Below are 12,662 nucleotides of genomic sequence, written 5' to 3' on the forward strand. Positions count from 1 at the left end.
CTAGCTGTAGATGCAATTGAGAATAATACTCTGTAGTTTTCTTATGTGTTTGTAGATTGATTTGTCAATAAATTGTATATATGAAAAAGTTGTGCATGTACAATGAATATAATGATTTCACAATAAAGTATTTTGTCCCAGTAAAAGAGGAATTTATGTTTTTGGTGTGACATGTTTGTATAATTATTTTACGCAAACACAGCACTTTTCGACCTAAACACCGTCAACCAGGTCTACAATCCCTCCCAGCCACTGTTCTCTACCAACAAACACCGTCTAGAGGTCCCTTCACCACACAGGAAGTGATCACAAGCAAAGATATTTTGCTCTGTGGTCCTACAACGAGGAACAATCGACCAAACTCTGCTTGCTCAGCAGCCTCCCAGCCTCTTTTCAAAAACTTTTCGAAGGCAGAACTCTTCTGTACTTCCTATGCACTTGAAATATATTTTCTGTTTTCCAATCTGATTTTCTGCTTTCTTTGTAATTAACATGAAAACAATTTTGGATAGAAGCGTCTACAAATTAACTAAATGTAAATTGGAATCAATAGTTAATAAATGGTACCTGCAAGTGACTGGTTTTTACATCCTGATCAAAATAGGATGATGTATAAAAAATTTTACTAAAATCATCTTTACTTTTTACTACAGTTTCCCCTTTGCAGGCGTATTGAAGTGTTAGAGCAGAAATACCTAGTAAATGCATGATATCAGTAGAAGACGGGACAAATTGTAGATAAAGCATTAACACGTAAGGCTAAGGAAGCAGAATCTGATAGTAGCAGAAGTAAATAATGTGAATTACTTTTATGTCTCTATTGAATAAAGTACACAGCATAAATATACATAATAATATCACTTTACCTCATCATGTATATAACTATTGTCTGACGTGCCAGGCATGTACTCATTTATCTATGCTTATTAAACTTTGAAATATGCCTAAATGCTGTTGCTGCCTTAAGCTTAAAGTTCAAAGACTTCAACACTTCCTTCACATATGGACAACTTGTCAGAGAGAATTTGCATAAATGGTTGCGTGCAAGAGATAGTGGATATAAAAAGCCTGAAAAGGAGAAGAGCTCCATAGCAGCTGACAACTGTGGGTGCAACATCAAACGGCTGACAGAACGGTAAGAGAAAAATCCACCAAACTTAAATTTCAAATGTTAAGATTTTGTAACTACAATGTAGTAAATAATTAAACTTTAATGAGGCTTATATGGTAAAGATAATTATCATTCTTTGTGACTGTACATTGGCTTCGCTAGATAAGGGACAGCGTGCAATTCTTTATTTTAAATGAAATATTTGTCCAACAAATTGATCTATAAAATTGTGAATATAGTTATGTTAATTTAAAAATTACAAATTATGCTGATATATTTCTTTTCCATTTACAGATTTAAACAGTCATGGATTATGACGACTTTAATAACAGTTTTATGAAATTGGATTTTAATTACACATTACCTGATTTTGATGTTACCCCTGAGATTCAACCAATCCAGATAGTAGCTCTGGTCTTTTACGGTCTTGTGGTCCTGCTGGGTGTCCCTGGAAATGCTCTAGTGATATGGGTGACAGGGTTTTGCATGCCCCGCTCTGTCACTTCTCTCTGGTTCCTCAATCTTGCACTGGCTGATCTTCTGTGCTGCCTCTCGATCCCCCTGCTCATGGTCCCATTAGCCCATGATGATCACTGGCCCTTTGGGCCGCTGGCGTGCACAGTGGTCAAAAGCTTGTTTTGGCTGGTGATGTACTGCAGCGTCCTGCAGCTGGTTCTGATTAGCGTTGATCGCTGGTTGATGGTTACCAAACCTGTATGGTGCCAGAACAACAGAAGACCTAAGCAGGCTGCCTGGGGGTGTGTTGGTGTCTGGTGCCTGGCCCTGATATACAGCATCCCCCAGTTTATTTACACCCAGGAGATTAATGCAGGTGAAGAAAAGCGAGAGTGCCAGACAGTGAACACAGTCTTCAGTGCGTGGCTGCTTACCATCTTCCGCTTCCTGATGGGGTTCTTACTGCCTTTCCTGGTTATTGTGGTGTGTCACATAGTGGTGTACTGCAAAGCAGAGAGAGGACTGACGCGTGGTCGGACACGTTCCCAGCGAACAGTGAGGGTCATCATTGCTGTGGTGTTGACCTTCTTCTTGTGCTTGTTCCCAATGCATATTGTGGACTTTCTATACTTGATTACCCCTCGACATTTTGAACAGAATCCAAAAATTTACCTGGCACACGTTTTAACACTCTGCCTGGCATATTTGAACAGTTGTCTCAACCCACTGCTGTATGTGTGTCTGGGCCGAGGATTCAAGGACAGCATGAACCGCTCCCTGCGCAACATGCTTCAATTCATCACTGAGGACCCTACAGCCAGGCAAAGCATCACTCATACAGACACCAAGAGCACGAGCAATGGGAGGGAAGCAACTAAAATCTGATGCTGTACTAACTTTGATATCCACACAATATGCTCACATTAGCCAGGTAATTTGCAGACATAAAGATGATGTTTGGACACATTGTGACTCAATAAAGTGGAGATATTATGCATATCCAGGATTATCACTATCAAATGTGCTTTGCTTTAACATTGTATGTTGTTAAAAACTGTCCTGTGAGTGTTTTAACATGCTTTTATCAGTTAAATTAACTTTCAGCAGGTCAGTGATTGGACTAAGCTAGAAAAATCCTATGTGTATATGTTCCGAGAGGATCTGGAAAGATAAAAAATGAAAATTCCAAGTCAAAATAGCTTGAAATACTGCCGGTAAATTGATGGGGAAGATGTTTTCTGTTTTTTTTTTTCAAGTTTTTTATTGTACTGTACTGTGCCATAAGAGTAACACAAATAGATGCTATAAGTGTAAATAAAGTGTTAGGCAGGAGTATAGCACACCAACCCAACTGTTATTTTGGATGTACTTCCACTGAAGTGAGAGATAAGTTTGAATGCACCAAGATTACAGGAAATGAGGAACCGTTGGCCAATCTTCAACATTTCCTGTAGAAATGCAAAACATTTTTAAATACATCTTCTTTTTTGCTCTCAGTCCTGTTTATCTGTGTTTCAAGCAATTGTGTTAATTGTTTTATCAACACCATGAAAAAAATTGTTTGAGATCTGTATTCAGGTTTGTAATTAGATATTATATACTATGAATAAATGAATATTGTTAGACATGATAAACAAATTGTGCTTTACCAGTGATAACATGGCTGTCAGTACTATTATAAACCACAGGAGGGAGAAGGAAAGTCTGAGTCTCTGTTTCCCAGTGGGCCAGTTGTTTTCAAAAGACAGTAGGACAGCTTGGAACTGTATGAATATGATCTGTAGTGAAGGTTTGTTGTGTGTAGGTTTGTCAAATACATTTATTTCAAACAAATGCCATTGAACTGTAAACACAATCACATTTTACAGATACCCAAACGAACATAGGCTCTTTTACATTAGACTTATTTTACCAGAACGTCAAATGCAACAATAAAGTAATAAAATGTATTAAAAGTTCCAAAATCAAGAGCAAATTGCCTTAATTTACAAAGCACATTCATTCCAAACAAGGCCACATGTTGGTATATACAAAAACATTCATATTTGCCAGAGATTATTAGTCTGTATCTCTGTGTGAATGAATCGGTACACTGGTCCTGTAGTGGAGCCTCTAAAGCTCATTCCCAACACACTGCTGTGTATTTATTTACACTTACTGAAAGCAGCTGGCTAAACAGGGGAGGTATGATGGTGGACAGTTCAATATGAATACATGCTTTAAAAACACTGAGCAAAAGGCAAGTAAAAGGGATATACATGTATTCACTGCTCAAATATTTGCAATCAGCCCACTTTTTTTTTTTTAGACGCCGGGAAAACCAAATACAAACATATATGTACAATAACACGTGTTTATGTCCAAGAGAGATTTCTCTACAGGAAGTGCAAGTGCTCTTAAGGTACAAGTCTTGCCAAAACTGAAATTTAGGTATTTTTTAAGTGTATGCTGCAATTACAAAGTTCCTTTTAAGTAATTTTTTTAAAGTATTGAAATGATACACTGTTGGTCAACTTTTTCCAATGAATTGGTATTGTAACATAAAGAGTCTCTTATGTCTACAGTAAAAAAAAAAAAAAAATTCAATTAATGCCTAGGTTTAAAATTAATTGCTCTTTTAAGAAAATTCCCGTTTTTAATTCAATTCAATTCAACTTCAATTCAACTTTATTTATAAAGCGCCAATTCACAACAAAGTCATCTCAGGGCACTTTACGGAATAAAGTCAAGATTATAAAGATGTATAAAGAGAACCCAACAATTCCCCCTGGAGCAAGCCATAGGCAACAGTGGGGAGGAAACGGTTTCCTGATGATTACTACCAAATTACATAGTTCTTTTCAGAAAAAAAGGAAATAATTTTTGGCCTGTCAAAAAACAAAAACAAATGAACAAACAAACTACCACAAAAAAGCTATTACCCAAATTTCTTTAAAATTAATTTTTTAAACAAATGGTAGCAGTCAGTCAATTAACTTGAGTGCATTTAAACCCAGCAAAATTTAGCATAACATCAGTTATCATAAATTATAACAGGATAATGCCCATTAGTTTGGTGTCTGATGGATGTTAGCTATAGCTATAAAATGAATTAAACCAGGTATGACAAACTGAAGGTCTCTTGCAGATATTTAATCATGCCCATTAAAGTAAATGTTTCTCAAATGAACATTAGAGGTAGGCAGTATAAAATCTAAGATATTACTGGTGACCAAAAGTAGCAGCTACAGTTTTGCACTGACAATAGCTTTAAAAACTGTACTAAATGTTTTGGGTTTTAAACAGGCTTCATCACACAGTAGTCATGACCTTAAGGGACCCTGAGCGAAATCTGAGGATCTTCTTTTTGAGAGCGTGAGAGGCTTTGATCTTAACAAAGGCTTTTGGTTGAGGGGGGGCGTTCTTAGTGGCTTGTGGTGAAGTTGAGTTCGGAGAGGAGGTAGACGCAATTCGCGGTGGCAGCTGCTGGGGCCACACAAGCCCTCCGCTCTCATCGGAGTCACTGGACAGGGAGCTGGAGGCTGGGGAATACACCTCACTCATGCTGGACTCGGACTCTGCGTGGGCAGCGGCAGCAGCATAGCCCACCTCTCCCTGACAGGGAGGTGTTCCCTCCTGAAAGTCTGAGTGCCAGCGTTGTGTGTGGTGCTGCTGGTAGCTCTGGGGTTGGGAATGGTGACCAGTGTGGCAAAGACAAGCTTTTTGAGGTGGTTGTTTGTGTGCTTGTCCTGTGTGGGTGTCCCCCTCATCCTGGCTGAGCTCTAGGCTGGAGCTCCAGGGTCGGCTCCCACTATGGCTGCTGTTGGCTACCTGCAGGCCTGTAATCTGGGCTCGTTTCTCTCTGCTTTGGTGCCTCTCGGTGGTGCTGTATCTTCGCTCAGGTGGTACTCGCTGGCCCAGGAGGCTGTTTTCAGACTGGCATCGATTGGTTTTACTGCTTGATCTTTTGGATCTCTCTCGCTCGTTGTGGCTCTTCTTAGAGGTTTTGGACCTGGAGTTGATGTGGTCAGGAGAGCGTTGGGTGTGTTTAGGCTGCTCTGGGTTGTAGTTTCTGGGGGAGCGTACAGGGGCACAGCAGGCCTGTCCAGGGATGTAGTGAGCACTAACTAAATTGTTCTTATGATAAATAGGAGGTTGTAGATATAGATGCTGGGGGGATGCAGGTTCACAATGAAGGTCAAGAGACTCAAAACCACAGTTGGGTTCCAGAGAGGTCAGAGGCGATGGGAGCCTCCCAGCCAGAGAGTGTGGTCTGGACTGGGGGTTGGGCAGAGCCAGATAACAGTCATCTTCCAGAGATGGGGGCTCTTTGCCAATTGCCTCCCTCTCTAGTAGGTCACAACCCCAGGTCTGACTATGAGGGTTTGCCAAAAGGTCAACGTGGAGCTGTAGATGGGAGTCAGGAATGTGTTGTTCAGTCATATGAGGAGTTCTCCCTTGTAGTGAGCTGTGTCCAGAGGCAGTACAGAATGGATGGTCGGGGCTCAATGTGGTACAGGGCTGGCACGGCCTTGGTGAGACAGTATGGCGCTGGATGAGACCTAGGATGTAACCTTCTACCCTCAAGGCTTGCTGGTAGGCCTCTTCAGTGATCTGATCCTCTGCAGAGTGCTGCTGCCAGGCTACGTCGGCTCCATTGGATTCCCACTGCCAGGAGTCTGCTCCCGTGCCCTCCTCAGTGATGCCCTCTAGAGGTGGGTGAGGGGCAGAGAAAGAGCGTGGCAGGGTGGTGTGACGGACTGGTACATCTAATTCTCCATTCAGCATGATGGGGTCTTCAGTGGCTGAGTGTACTTTACAAATAGACCACAAAATAACATTACAGGCAACTGGAGCATGAATGAGCAAAAGGATAGTTTGCTGTGTCAGTAAAGATATTTCACAATGCAAAACAAAAGAGCTGGCATGAAGTTTTTCAATTTCATGCCAGTAATATGCATATTAAAGCAATTTATTACAATGTTTACATGTGAAAACTCTAAATTACATGCAAGCCTGAAAAGATTTAAAACTAAGAAAGTACCAGAACTTGGTCGACTGTCGCCAGTTTCTCCTTGAGCTCCATCATAGCTGCCACCGTGGGGGTCGATCCTCAGCTCCTCCACCTGCTGTTCCAGCGTCTGCATCAGGCCCCACGGGGAATTCTGAAGAGCGCACTGAAACACAAATGCACACTCATTCTGAAGGTGATATTGTTGACACTTAGGGTTCGTTAGGAGACTTAATTTCCTCTTAAAGAGGTGATTGAACACGTGGCAGATAAATGCTACAGTGTTCTGCCCTTTCAGAGCCCTGTCTTTGTACGTCTGTGCTGATAAAACAATCCCTGTAGAGATGTAGACTAGCAATACGGAGCCCAAACATGTAAAAGAACTTATGAGAAGTCATCAGAAATGGCCGTTTGGCAGAGAGCCTTTTTCTTCAAGCTTTCCTCATGGCTGTATGAGTGGAAAGGTTGGCCTGCTGCCTAAAATATCATTATTTACCATGAATCACTTTGCAGACTTTCATAGTGGTGGTGCCCAGATTTTTCCTCTAGGGCCTACGATGAAGTCGGCGATAACTGTTTTTAGTGACATGTCTCTGCAACTTTTGGATAGAACAGACATTCACATTCCCCTCAGGATGAAATGTAATAACTTTAGTGAACCTCAACATTTTCTCAAACAATGGGAAATCTACATTGCCTCACAGAACTGCTAGTGCGGCTACTCTTGGTCTTGGTCAGTTTTCTTAAGTTTTCAAAAATCAAACTATTTTTATCCCAAAACTATAAGGGAAAAAGAGACAAATTCCTAGAGAAATGGACAGGACCCTTGTCTCAGTGATCTAATGATCTTTTGATCAATGCACCAGTCAGAGATGGAGCTCTGACTGCTTTGTCCTGTAGATTAAACATAAGCAGAATGGAAGGGGTGCTGAGGGGCAATTGACCCAAGCTCACGTGAACAATCTACACCACCTCCTCACCCAAAACACTGTCATTTCTTTGTTTGGACAAGGATGCTCAATGTCTTAACATAAACAAAGCATTAACATATCTACATTAATATGGTTTATAGGGAAAGCTATGAGTACAGAGCTTTGTTTAAGCTTTCTGGTGTGGTAAGGAATAGTTGGGAGGATGAGAGGCTACTGGAAAATCAATTAATCAATAATGCTGTTTCACATAATTGATTGCTTGCCACCTCTTTGTGGTGATGTCCACAAATGAAAACACGTGGAAGGCATGGTGTGCATTATCAAATTATTATGCTGCAGTAACAAACAGACCTCTGTGGACATACAAACCAAACAATACACACATTTTTGCTGAATGGCTTTGGAGCAGGTTCACAGTGTATCAGGGACAATTTTGCAGGCTGGTTGTTGATTGCACTCTATAATTAATGGTCCCACACTGGTTCTCTGACATTCTACACTCTAAATCATTACTGTTTTATTGCATCCTCTGCCCTGGGCTGGTGGGGGATGGGGGACACAGAGGACTCCAGTCAGCAGCCAGACTCACTTAGCCAATATGCTATAGGTGTACAACAAATCACGGCAACACTGCCGTTTCAATGAAATAGACTGATCAGCAGGTGAACCCAAGACAACAGATGGACTGATTACTTGCTGATGCCAAATGCTACAACCCAAGATTTAAAGAAAAAATGGCAAGAACCAAGAGACAAGTGAGAATTAGATGTCCTGCTCAATATAATAAAGACTTTATAATTCTGCTTTTCGAGAAGTTTCTGATTTGAATGACATTGGCGCGATATAGACTTTAATTTAAAGGGGATTTTGATCTGTAGAACCAACCTCTAACCAGCCTCCAACACACAAGCCTTTAGAAACAATATTGCCAGGATAAGGAAATCTATGGAACAGGGCACACAAGGCATGCAGCCTGCACTGCTGAACCCTGTATAATTAAAGCAATGTTGTGACTGGCTCCACACAGAGAAGACTGTGGGAGGCAGGAAACACACACACACACTGCTAACAGTTCCTATGCTTATTGACTACTAATCCCTTCTTTTTTTAAACACAGTCATTCAATGCTAATTTTATTTAAATAAAGTAAAATAAATTATATTGGTAAAATCAAATTTGAAAGATGGACCAGTCCCCAATCTCAGGGCCAACAGAGACACTCACAGAGCATGTTCCTCAGTCCAAAGACATGCATGTTAGGTTAGAGTCACCAATTAACCTAACATGCATGTCTTTGGACCGTAGAAGAAAACCCAGTACCCAGAGGAAACCCACGAAAGCATGATAATAACATGCAAGCTCCATATCTAGCTATGATGCTGAAGTGCTACCACTCTGCTGCTTGGACATAATGTTGACAGATTTATAGGAAAATCTGGTTTACCTATGTTTCTCTGTATTTCTATGAGTCTATATTTCATGAGCTCTTTTCTGATTGTCTCTTTTATAGAAACTAAAGGGCACAAAGGACAAAACGAAAGGAAACCAACGATCCATTTAAGTGATCAGTCGCTACCAACTCTTTTCTCACGCTGTGCTGTTATCTTAAACGACGCCTTCAGTGATGTTGAACTTTCTTCTTTTGGGTCTAGTTTGAGTTGTACATATAAATGAATGTCATTAAAGTTTGCTCTGACTTCCCTAAATTAAAATATGCCTCTACATCTAGCAGAAAAATGCCTTCAGATCACATGACTTGGAGGAACCTTCAGTTCAGATTATGTGATCTTGTTGCTCACACTATGGAATTAGTAATCATTATCAACCCGCTTTTCCATTGCTCACACAGATGACATCATCTGAACACCTAATGATGAAAAACTCCTCTGGGTGATTTTTCTGCTAGAAGCAGAGAAATATTTTAATATATGAAATTCAGTGGGAACCTTTAAACCATTAATTTACATTTACACCGTAAAGACACAGAAAGCCACAAGGGGACACACACCCTTATCAATGATGAACTGATAAGAAAACCTGCATAAGAAAACACACCACTAATGACATACACAAAGTTATGGCTTAAGTTAATTAAGGCCATTTACAGTTTTTAAGAAAGGTTAAAAACATGATTTTAGGATGAAGATTACTGCAAACACTTTTCCACTCTCAAAGATACACACACACACACACACACACACAGCAGGGTATCTGAGAGGGAGGTCAGAGTTTCGATTTTGCAGCTGCTGTCTGGCGTCCCACAGCTGTCAACACCTTGAACAACACACTTTATCTCGGGCAAAAGGTTTCTCTAGCTGTCTGAGGCCACATTCACGTTCAAGGTAACTACACACACGCACACAGACACATGCTCTCATGGGTCACTAGCTTCTGTGTCACACTGTAAACTATACATTTTGGAGGGTTCAGCCAACATAGAAGATGAGATTGGGGAGTTGGCAGAGACGCAGATGGTGACCTAATATTATGAAGGCTCAATTTGAGACTTCAATTACGGACCTGTCGGGCAAAACTATTCTCCGAGGCATTTCGCCATGTAACTACTCACACGCTTGGATAAGCATAACTGTTAATCAACATCGATCCGGTGACGCTTTGCGCGGAAAAAAAAAATGTGCAGCCTGCAGGGACTCGTGTCACCCCTTTTACTTGCTTTAAAAATTGCTGCTTCTCGTCAGTCAGGCTGAAATGCACTGGCAGCTCCAGCGGCTGATGTTGTGGAACACATTGGAAACACTTGACCCTCGTGCACTCATCTTGTAGGTTATTACACATCTGTGGCTCTGTGATAAGTCGAATATCTTTCTGTCGCAATTATAAAACCAACCAACAATGGCAGAGATGAGGTTATAAGTAAAACAAAGTGTTCAAGGCCATCTATGTATGGGATTCTTTCAACAGGGCCTCGATCGCCGTCATTAGTATTCTGTTCCATATGCGCCTTTTGTTAGCCCCCTGGAAGAGTAGAGGGAGGGAGGAAGGGAGGCAGGAAGGAGGTGTGAAGAGGACGCGGCTGATTTAATTTCTTTTTCACCCTCTTTAATAATGGCTTTGTGTTATAGCAATGTTTAGACAGTTTGCGAGCTGCGCAGGAGCAGCAGGCAAACACAAACAAAATTCCCAGATCTAATTGTTAAATCTAAACAGCATCAAAAGGAAAATAGAAGATATGGTGCATACAACTTTCTAATGTAGTAACGCTGCCACTAAAACTTTGGATTAACCTAGTTGTTCTATTTTTATGTTCATCCTGGCGGGTTTTCACAACCTAAATCATAAATCGCATTAATTATATGAAAAATGACAGTGGCATACAAATGTTAGCTGCAACAACGACTTACAAAGCTGGAGGGGTGAACAATTTCTTTGGTATGTGCAGAAAGCGCAAATAGGAGCTTGTTAAGTAGTAAAACCTCCAGAAGTCCATGATGAGGGAACAATGGGCCATTAAGTAGTCAGCCTGAGCCACAAACGCAGGCTGCTCCACCCCCTGATTTCGTTACCCTCGGGCATTAATCTCATCCTAAAGCAGAGAAACGCGTCGCATCATGTTAAACAGAGGACCTATTAATCATGTTGAGTAACTTTTTTTGCAGATTGGGGTCACCGCTACACAAAAGGGACAGAGTTAGAGTGCATCCGACGGCCAAGCAGAATAGAATGAGGACACGCTGCAAAGCCTATGTATTCAAAACGATGTAAATATGTATCCAACGCCATGTAGGACAATGGTGCAAGAAGTAAAGTGTTTAAAATGTGGAGCCAATCTGCCAGAGCTGGTTACTGGAATCTAAACATGCAGTGAAAAGACCCTCAAAATAAACTCCTTACTAGCTGGCGCCTCAGTGTCAAGTTTTCCTGCCCCCAACTGCTGAAACACGCCAACTCCCCTCTGGAGTGGTCCTGGGGCAAGGGGTCTCCCAGAGCCAGCGCACCCAGCACAAGGCACTGCTGCCTCTGCTTGCGCAGCTCCAGCTCACACAGCCCGGCCAGACTCGCCTCCAGGCGCTGCTTGGTCCGACTGCGCTCCACAGTCACGGGGAAGGAGAAGGCTCGGTGCATGCCGCCGGAATCCCAGGATTATCTGCACAATTAAAGGCAATTTTGTATTTCCCTTTCTCTTACGAGCCAGATTTATGAGGGCTGACGCGTGTTACATAGGCTTATGCTGCATACCACTCCTTGTGACAGTAAGGTTGTCTTTGAGCAGCATGGTTTCCCAGTCCTTCTAGGCGCTATACAATTTCTATTTCGCAGCTGTCAAACGTAGGCACGGAGCACCGCCCTCTGCGACCAGCCAAGGCGAGAAAGTGGGGACTCTTCCGCCCCTTTTGCAAATCCCATCTCAGGCGTTATTGAAAGCGGGAGGCTGGTAGGATGGTGCGAGTCCCATCCCCCTTGATTCATTACAGCGACACGTCGACCTCACCCATTCTCTCAGAATCACATGCAAATTCTGAGCTCTTCAGCCACTTTTATTAGATCTTTTCCCTGATGATTTTGCAGAAAAACATTAGTCCACATAAACACACACATCACTGGATTCAGAGTCCAGAGTGTCCTGACAGTAGTAATTTGTAAAACAGTATTATACTGTACAACCATGTCACCATGTAAATTATACACACTATGACATAAATCATAAAACCAGTGACACTATGCACTGTAAACAATTTTAGAGGTAAGTAGCTGAAGAAGCTGCTTGGATAAGTAGCCAAACCAAGGAGAAAGAAATTAAGTTGACATGAGTCAATCTTCTGATAACAAAACAAAAAGATGAATGAGAATCTTCACCGACAAACTGTAGCTGTAGATAAACAGTAAAATACTTGTAGTGTGGTTTCCAGTAATCTACTGTTACCTTTTACAGTTCTACCACTGTTATTGTAATAACAGCACATACTGAATTACACTAGATTTCTGTTTTTTTTCTTGATTCACAGTAGAGTGGCAGATACTGTTTTTTCTACTATAGCATTGCTATAATACCATGTACTAAAACATGGTATAGTTATTTATGTTTGTAAATACAGTAGTAGCCTGTAAAATTGTTAATAATCCAAATACAGTACCATGTAGTAATTTCCTTAAATAGAGCATATTACTAACAGCCTTGATGAAAGCCAGTTTCTATTAATTAAGGCAACTTTAC

At 41.2% G+C, this 12,662-nt stretch overlaps 2 protein-coding genes across 3 annotated transcripts; one reads left to right on the top strand and one right to left on the bottom strand.

Annotated features, from left to right (window-relative positions):
• Positions 1 to 1,035: 1,035 nt before the first annotated feature.
• c5ar1 (complement C5a receptor 1) lies at positions 1,036 to 3,239 on the top strand. Its single transcript, XM_067506563.1, has 2 exons — positions 1,036 to 1,135; positions 1,406 to 3,239. The coding sequence occupies exon 2, from the start codon at positions 1,418 to 1,420 to the stop codon at positions 2,450 to 2,452; it is 1,035 nt and encodes a 344-aa protein (XP_067362664.1). The 5' UTR covers positions 1,036 to 1,135; positions 1,406 to 1,417; the 3' UTR covers positions 2,453 to 3,239.
• Positions 3,240 to 3,333: 94 nt separating this feature from the next.
• On the bottom strand, positions 3,334 to 12,134 carry LOC137128481 (dapper homolog 3). Of its 2 annotated transcripts, XM_067506561.1 has the most exons (4): positions 11,687 to 12,134; positions 11,342 to 11,594; positions 6,591 to 6,723; positions 3,334 to 6,360 (listed from the first exon to the last, which is right to left on the bottom strand). In XM_067506561.1, the coding sequence occupies exons 2-4, from the start codon at positions 11,570 to 11,572 to the stop codon at positions 4,859 to 4,861; spliced, it is 1,866 nt and encodes a 621-aa protein (XP_067362662.1). In that variant the 5' UTR covers positions 11,573 to 11,594; positions 11,687 to 12,134; the 3' UTR covers positions 3,334 to 4,858. The 2 variants fall into 2 exon arrangements, with proteins under 2 accessions (XP_067362662.1, XP_067362661.1); XM_067506560.1 differs by having other exon boundaries at positions 11,342 to 12,134.
• Between the last annotated feature and the right edge of the window lie 528 nt (positions 12,135 to 12,662).

This window comes from Channa argus, chromosome 6 (assembly GCF_033026475.1).
Source record: "Channa argus isolate prfri chromosome 6, Channa argus male v1.0, whole genome shotgun sequence".
In the NCBI taxonomy this organism is placed as follows: domain Eukaryota; kingdom Metazoa; phylum Chordata; class Actinopteri; order Anabantiformes; family Channidae; genus Channa; species Channa argus.